The 8,780-nt window shown below is 43.7% G+C and overlaps 1 protein-coding gene across 3 annotated transcripts in view; it reads right to left on the bottom strand.

Annotated features, from left to right (window-relative positions):
• Positions 1–6,063: 6,063 nt before the first annotated feature.
• Positions 6,064–8,780, bottom strand: part of CUL2 (cullin 2) — a 57,231-nt gene continuing 54,514 nt past the window's right edge. For all 3 annotated transcript variants that reach the window (XM_069958943.1, XM_069958941.1, XM_069958944.1), the window contains exon 21: positions 6,064–6,433. In XM_069958943.1, coding sequence (XP_069815044.1) covers positions 6,302–6,433 — 132 coding nt within the window. In that variant the 3' untranslated portion in view covers positions 6,064–6,301. The remainder of the gene's footprint in view (positions 6,434–8,780) is intronic.

Raw genomic sequence — 8,780 nt, 5'->3', positions numbered from 1 at the left:
TCAAGAAAATGTCTTTGTAGTCTTTAGTTTGTATACACTGGATATACATTATTAAACCATAACAAGGAACCGGTGGACACGAGCCAGGATTCCAGCATTAAGTGTATAGCGCCGTATAATGCAGGTGTAGGGGTCTCCCGAGAGCCGCGCCGTTCCTGGAGATGGACCAAGATCTCTGCTGCTAGTTTATGACACCCGATATATTATTTCAGCAGGGCTGTAATGAAGTATTCAGAATAGGAGAACATGCAGAGCTTGTTGTATTATTTAGGTTAAGTAAAATTGAAGTGGTTCTCACAATATGTTTAATAGTGCTACATTGTTGTCCTTGTAACAAGATACTATAGATCCAACCTTCCAGGACTGGGAAATATGTGATCGATAGAAATGGTGAGGTTTAAAGGTTGTTTCAGACATTTTTTTTTTAATTAAAGGGGTGGTCTAATAACGAAACCTAACAAAACCAGGCAAACTACTGCTGTGTTTTTAGGGTTCTCCGTTGCACCCCCACTAGTGCCCAGTGTGAACAGAGTCATAGATGTGCTGCCAAAATTTCCCTTTTTTTCTGTTGAATGTAGGGGTGGGGTGGCTACCTCCTGTTGGCCTGCACTCCACCCATATCCCAAGGCTGCTATAAAAGAGATCATTTGGCTCCTATCTGCCCAGTTGTAGGCTTATTCAGCCCAGGAGAGGCCATTGCTAGTGTGAAAATGGGACCGTGTCTCTGAGGACGCCTTAACGTGGCGACATGGTACACTCTGTTTGATCAAATAGTTTGCTAAGATTCTCACTTTTCTAAAAAAAAATATTTTTCAATTTTTAATATCTACAGAGCAGGTGTTTACCATGTGTACACTGGGAGGAGTATATACGGTAAGCCCTTGCACCTGTGGGTTGCTGTTGCACCTTTTGTTTTTTTGTCTGCCCATTTCCACCATGCCATAGCCTCCATTCTATGATCAGGTGGATTCCGCCATCCACCGAAAGAACAGACATGTCAATTTTTTTGGCGGAAATCACCCAACCACAGAATGTAGTCTATGGCACGGCGGAAATGCACGGAGGCAAGCAACGAAATCCGCAGCAGATTATCCGCCCCTATTCTGTATTGTGAACCCACCCTATAAGGGAATTTGTCATCTGCAATTCACATTTCAAACAGCTGTCACTATTAGGTCAAGGAGACATGCGGTACCTTTTATATACATGTCCGTGCTTCCAGAACATAGAAAAATTATTTTTATTTTCTTGTGCAAAGAGTCATAGAGGAGTCCTCCAAGCCTCTTGAAAATCTTGTATATGTCCTCACTTGACATGTACAAGAGTCAATGCATTGTGACCACTCATGATGATCTTATTCATGGTCATACTACCATTACACCTTGTGCTCCATTTAAACGACTAGTGATCACTTGTAGTATAGTGATGTCTAACACACATCAGTGATGTGTAGCAGACCTTATAATTTATAGGCACTCCGTTAATCATGCCGCCCCCTAAAAATCTGCCGCCTGAGCAAAAAACGGACTTAACCCCATTGCAGAAACAGCCCTGATGCCACCCCTGTGCACGTCACTGTACTGGTTTCTCATTCAGGTAAGAATAGAATTTAAAGTCACTGGCAAAGCTCTCCCCAGCGCTGCACCTCCCAATATCTCATCTTCTCCCCAGGGCTGTTACTGCTATTAGGCCAAATCACGCAGCAGCTTTACAAAATGGCTGAGAGCCCTATAGGGCGGCCATAAATTATACAGTCTGCTACACACTACTGACTTCATTGACCCCATGACCTGCAAATGATAGCTGGACACAGAATGCAAGGCAGACAGGACTGTTAATACTTTGCAGGTATTGTTATACGCTTCACACAGAAAAAGTGATCACTAGCCCTTTAAATGGAGCACAAGGTGTAATGGTAGTATGACTATGAATAAGATCACCATTAGTCACAATGCATTGATTCTTGTATATGTCAAGTGCTTTAAAAAAAAAAAAAAAAAAATTGGAAAAGCAATAGATTGAAGAATTATTGTATACACACTTGAGGAATTAGAACCTTTGAAACTTTTTCTGACTTGTCTTCACCAAGAATAGAAGGTAGTGCTTGAACAGGGTGAATTATGGTTATACTAGATTGTGTGTATGCTGTTATATGCTGCAGACTTCCTTACTATGATTTTCAATAGGCTTGGGGGAAGTGGGTGTCGACATTTCAGGTTTTGCAGCAACTAAGATTCTTTTATAAGCGCTGCGGAATCTGTTGGCGCTATACAAATAAATACTATTATTATTATATTCTGAACCTCTTGCTCCAGTCTCTAAAACTTTTCTGTTTAGAATGTGATACCCTAGAGAACCAGATTTACATGTTCTATAATTACGGTCCATGCAAGGGCCGGACCTTGGAACTGCATTTAGTTCAGAAACTGTTTAAATCTTCTCGCTACTGTACTGACACAGCTGCACTGCTGTATCAGTACAGTAGTGCGAATATTTAAACAGTTTTTGAGCTTCCAGCATAATCATGAATACCAATACTGGAAGCTCCGAACTCTTCTGTAGAACAGCATCCATATTTACGGACCGTACGTGGAATTTGTGAATGCCCCCTAATTCCCAACATCCACATTCTATGGGCCGGCTGATTCTGCATTCCGCCGAAAGAATTGACATGTCAGTTCTTTCGGAGGAATGTGGAATCAGCCGTCCCATAGAATAATGTCTATGGAGCCGGCGGAAAGGCGCGCGTCCGTGAACGCGTACAGCTGGCGGAATACCGCAGAGTTTATCTGCAAAAATTCCGTAGTGTGAACCCACCCAAATACTGATGCAACATACAGCTAGTGTTAATTCATTTATAAAAATCCACAACAAGTGGTTGCGCACAGCCTCGTGGAGCAGCAGCAGGCAGATGGAAGAAGACGACACTGGAGGACTGAAGATGGACCTGGACTGGTGTGGAGGAGGGCAGCGGAGGAGGCAGAGAGCAGGATCAGGACCTGGATACCACTGAGTGCCCCCTGGCAGCTTATCGCTCTTTATGCAGCAACAGTCTTCCATTCACCCCTCTGTGTCAGTGCTCACTGTCGTTCTGGTGTTTTATTCATCAGTGACAAGGAACCTTTTATGCAAAAGAAGAGCCCGTGGAGCCTCATCAAAGAGTCTCAAAGCACAGGACTAGCCAGATATCCCTCCGGGAAGGACCCAGCCAAGGGGTAAATCCTGTAAGGAAACCACCAAAAACACCATATTAAGTGGCCCTATAAGTCAATGTAATGACAAGGGAAAAACCAAGGCCAGGTAACCATCCACATACAGCTGTTTCGGGGTGTTGCCCCTCATCAGTGTGGAGCAGGATTCTGGCTAGGTGGGAGCAATGCCTAGTAGAGCCATACCGGAAACAGATCACTGATCTCAGGGAGACCAGCCAAACGGCTAGTCCTGTGTTTTGAGACTCTTCAATGAGGCTTCACAGGCTCTTCTTTTGCATATTCATGTTTCCCAGGGGGCAATGCACCTAGGACTTCACTGCATTGTGCTCTTTCACTAGCAGCCGGCAGTGTTGTCGTTTGGCTGCTCTCCCTGAGATCAGCGATCTGTTTCTCTTATAGGCCTTATGGAGACAAAAGAATCTTAAACGGAAATACAATGTCCTGGATTACCTCTATACGGCGCACAGAATATCCCTGCTGTAGTAACTGTATGCATGGAGCTGGCATCAGGATTCATGGTGAGCTAGGGTTTCATTTGCTATATATTGTTCCTGCTTATAAAAGCTATAGGATGTCCAGGTTCAGTAAATGTTAACCTCATCCGCTATAAATTCTTGCCTAAAAGCTTCTATAAAACCTTCTGTGAACACAGTTCCTGAAAACAAGGCAGACAGACACCTGCCAAGTCTAGCGTGAAAAATAGGTGACTGGAATTGACCAGCGGCACAATACACGGCGGCGGTGTGTGCAGAACTCCACAGTCACGGCACAGGTCACCGCTGTAACCGTCAGGAATTATATCAGTGCAAGAAACCCATAAGGCCGGGACTCCTCCTGAGGGAAGGGCGTGTGCTGGGATTTCTATGAAAGAGACCACAGATGCAGCTTAACAAAACACAGGCCGCCGCTGCACAGACAGGTTACACCGATCAATCACACTGCTGCATTTCCACATCCCAAAAAGTGCATTAACTCTTCTCCTGCCAAATTAGGAACCTACAACTTGTAGAAAAGCTTGTAGGAAGACGACATTTAAGACCAGTGTACTCATATGCCGCTCTTAAAGGGAACCAATCAGCCCAGTTGGGCTGATATGGTTCCCTGGAGCAATGTATAAAGCTCCTGCAGCATCCGTGGCAGGAGCTTTATACCGGGGAAAAATTACTTTTATTCCCCCAGCTCGTGACAGACACAGGCAGGGGAGTAGTCATCTGGGCGGCTTCCCACCCGTATCTAGTCACCTCGCTCTGCGGGAATGATTGACAGGTAGATAGGTCCAGTACTGGCCTCTCTGCCTGTCAATCATCCCACCCATGACCATATCAGCCCAATTGGGCTGATTGGTTCCCTTTAAATTAGGCCTCGTCCACAATTACCCCAGCAGTTTTACTAGAATGATCATGCCTCTTAGGGAATCTGAAAGGACCTGCACTTGGCACAGAAGTTAGGGTATGTGCAGATAACTTGCGGCAGATTCCGCGCGCCGTATTCTGATATCATCATCTGTATTACATGACGGATAAACGCAGCCAGGCTGCAGGATTATCAGGATCACAAGCACTTAATAACACCCATTAACCCAGTAGTTGGAGAAGTAACACAACATCTGACATAATCCACCTGGATTTCCTCTGAAAACACTATAAAGCCGACTCCTGGAGACGTAAGAAGGCGTAATAAAGTCATCACAAAGATACTTACTAAATCCCTTCCAAGACAAGTAAAATTTCCTTATAAGATTCCCAGCAGGAAGTAACTCAATGTTTAAGAATCCGAGCTATCAATGTGTCAATGCAATTTCCCCAATTGTTCTCTTTTATAGAGGTTAAAGTTCCAGTAACAGTAGTGCAGACAGAGAACAGCACCATTAGGCTGGGTTCACACTTGGTTAATACATAACCATTAAGCCCTGGTCTAGCGACAGCTGTCCCGTCGGGCTACTCAACCCTTGGTTAGGACTTGTGGCCGTGACACGGACACAGAAAAGCGACTGTATTACACTAGTATGATTCCAACCTCACTGCACAAAGTACCAAAAAAACAGTACTGCAATTGTAGACCTTAGAAATAACTTCCTGATACTGTTCCTTTAATAAACTAAAGTATTTCCTACTGAAAACACAAGTAATAACACATCTAACACATTTTACATTGGGTTGTGCCTTCAAACCTTAACCTTTCTTCTGTATGCGAAGGCAACAGAAGGGGTAATGTTTCTCATTAGGGAGAGCACCATAAAAGATGTGTGGACTTGGAATTCTGGGAAGAAGAATATGCAAATCAGCTCTCCAGTGCCACCTACAGGTAGCTTTGCTTCAATGTCCTGTAAGAAGCTTCAGTACATGACCAAGAATAAGCCAAAGTCTGGCCGAGTATGTCTGACTACATCTTCAGGTAGACAATGATATCGGGGTCTACATGGGATAATACGGCATCCAACGTCTTCTTTAAAAGTGCGGTCAAGCGTCATCTATTTTCTGGTGATCTCATATAAGATCACATGATAATGAAAAGAAGGGAGGTGAACCGAAGGACCGTCCCTGGTATCTGGAGAGTTCTCTCGATACACGGTACACGTCTTTATTTTTTAATCTGACAAGCAGCGATATCATGTTTGTTGTTTTGTACATTTTAAAGTAGATACAATTATTAGGTTATTTTCTTTTAATATTACAATATTAAGTTTTGACTTTAGGTCGTTTAAGATACATTAAAAAAAAAAAAAAAAAAAACAACTGCAATCGTGTGGAGGAAGGTGAAAGGGAGGGGGAAAAAACAAAATTACCCAACCAAAAAAAAATAAAAATAAAATAAAATAAAAAAAACAAAAATAAATTCCACATTCCAGAAATACTTCACTCATTCCTTTTAGTAGAGTTGTAAGAAATGTTACAATGGCATGAGCTTGAAATATTTATAGGCATTTTCACTGACGCTCATGACGTGGCACTGGTGATGTTGTAAACAGCAGAAAAACAGGGACTGCCAAGGTGATAGAATATGGAGGCATAGGCCTGCTTCTCCCAACAGGAACACACCAAACAGTGATGTGATGACTTCCTCTTACACACACCGACGGGATGATAGCATCATGCTACGTAACTGTATTCATCTGCTGAAGCTTGGCTGCGCTCTATGTACTGCTTGTCTATGAGGACCTCAATACACTTCTTTATCATACTGATGCTTGGGTTGAATCTCGCTCTGGACTGGCTGATGACCTGGAGAGGATAGAAACAGATTGTTACATTGCGCAATAAACAAAGGAAATTTCAGTAATCAAGTAATCAAGATCTGCAAATAAGTTTACACTATTTGTAGGCCCTGAGGTTCCCATATTGCATCCATAAGGCTATGTGCACACAGTGTCAGACTGGCCCACCAAAGAACCGGAGGATCCTCCGGTGGGCCCCCAGCTTTAGAATCTGCACAAACACTGACTGACATATTGTTTCTTACTGGTTCTTCATTGGTGGGGCCCCCAGGATGATTTCCTCTGGTGGGCCCCAGATAGCCCAGTCCCACACTGTGTGCACAACCATGGTTAAAGGGGTTATCCAGGGTTAGAAAAGGCATAGCTACTTTTTTTTTTTTTGCAAAAACAGCACCACCCCTGTCCTCAGGTTGCGTGTGGTATTGCAATTCAGTCCCAATCACTTCAATTTAACTGAGCTGCAATACCACACCCAAACTGAAGATAGGGGAGGTGCTGTTTCCCAGAAGAAAGCAGCCATGTTTTTCTAATCCTGGATAACCCCTTTAAGTAAACATGTTCAACATATGCAGTGGTAGACCTACCGAATCAACCATAGGCCCCCATTGACCTAACAGCCAAAAGAGTGTACTTTGTCCTCTACTGGAATGGTTTGCATTGACATACCTTACTATTTTAATGTAAAGGAAACTATAGCAGTGCAAAAAAACAAACAAAATAAACACTTTTTTTTGGCCTGGCTTTAGGGTATATTCACACTGAGCAAATACAGCGGAATCCCGCCGTGCTCAGTGTCCCACAGCGAGTGAATGAGTGGGCACGTATGCGTCCTCTTCCTCCTCTCTCCGCTCAAAGAAGTGACAAGTCACTTCTCTGAGCGGAGAGCGGCGGCAGCGGAGGAACGCGCGCTCACCCACCCATAGACAGGCAATGACACGGCGGGATTCCGTGGCGGAAAGTTCTGCTGCGGAATTTACCCTGATTTGCTCAGTGTGAGCATACCCTTACAGTGGTATATATCAGGGGTATACCAAAACACTCCTGACACATATCCAGTAGTACAGAATAATGGGTGTCATCACAGCCAAACAACGAATACAACCATAGAGATGCTCTCATAGGATGGAAAATGTGGTTGTAGGGCGATTGCCAACAGGATTACTGCACTGTGTAAATAAGCTTCCTCTGATCCACACGCTCCAAAGGCTTAAACACGGACTAAGGTTTAGGGATTTGGCAGTGTACTGCCAGCTTAGTCATGGGTTTCTCTGCCAGTCTGCTAGTATTAGAAAGATGCACAGTATATGGCACTAATAGAATTTATCATTATTCAATGTCGGTACCCTTATACATACACACATTGATGTCAGGATAAATAGCACAGTCGCCATGCGTGGGGGGATGTTTTGAGACAAAGCTCAACCTGCACTGAACATCTATATAGGGCCCCGTGCACCAAGAGGGTCTCTTCTACATACTGTGCGACATATGTATCAGAATTGCACACATGGACAAATAGCAGATAATGAAGAGTTAAAAACAATGCTAGTCTCTTAGCTGGTGGCTGTTTGCATGTTATGAAATCATGGTTTACTTCTCAGAGTTGTAGAAGCTGCGCTGAGATTCAGCATACATTCCTCCCCCCCCCCACCCTAGTGTACGTGATTGATGGGTTTGGATTCTAGCACTGATCCTTGTACATCAAACATCAAAAGTGGGGGAGGGAGAAAGCATGCATGTTTCAGCTCAGCACAACCTCTTCAATTCTTGTGCTTAGAAGTACAACATGATTTCATAACTTTGCAAACAGTCAACAGCTAAGAGACAGGGATCATTTGTTTTCTCTCCTTAGTAGCCCGTGTCAGCTTAGCATGACACAAAGACGGATTTACTTTCAAGGGATATTTAAATAGAAAATGTTTATTACCTATTCACTAGTGATCAGCAGAGGTCCCAGCAGTTGGACCCCCATGAGTCTAACACCATCACTTATCCAGGGGTGACCTCCGATCTCTTCAATATAACATTTATCACCTACCCACTGGTGACTGAAGGTGGTCCCTGCAGTTAGACCCACTCCAATCTAACAATCCTCTATCAACTAGTGATCAATGGGGTTCTCACCTGCCAGACCGTCTCCAGTCCAACATTTTTCACCTATCTAGTGGTGATCAGTGACGATCCCAACAGTCTAATCCCAATCCACTGGAGGAGGTGATCATAGGAGGTCTCGGAGTTTCAGCCTCCCCTATCTACTATTTATCCAGTGGGCTAGTCAATCATTTATTACAGGAGGACATTCCTCACTGTTCATGTATTATTTTCTTGCAGAATCCCACCATATAGCTAGTGAC

The sequence above is a fragment of the Dendropsophus ebraccatus genome, chromosome 2 (genome assembly GCF_027789765.1).
Source record: "Dendropsophus ebraccatus isolate aDenEbr1 chromosome 2, aDenEbr1.pat, whole genome shotgun sequence".
Taxonomy (NCBI): Eukaryota; Metazoa; Chordata; class Amphibia; order Anura; family Hylidae; genus Dendropsophus; species Dendropsophus ebraccatus.
The sequence above is the reverse complement of the archived record's forward strand: the minus strand, read 5'-3'. Positions and strand labels throughout refer to the sequence as shown.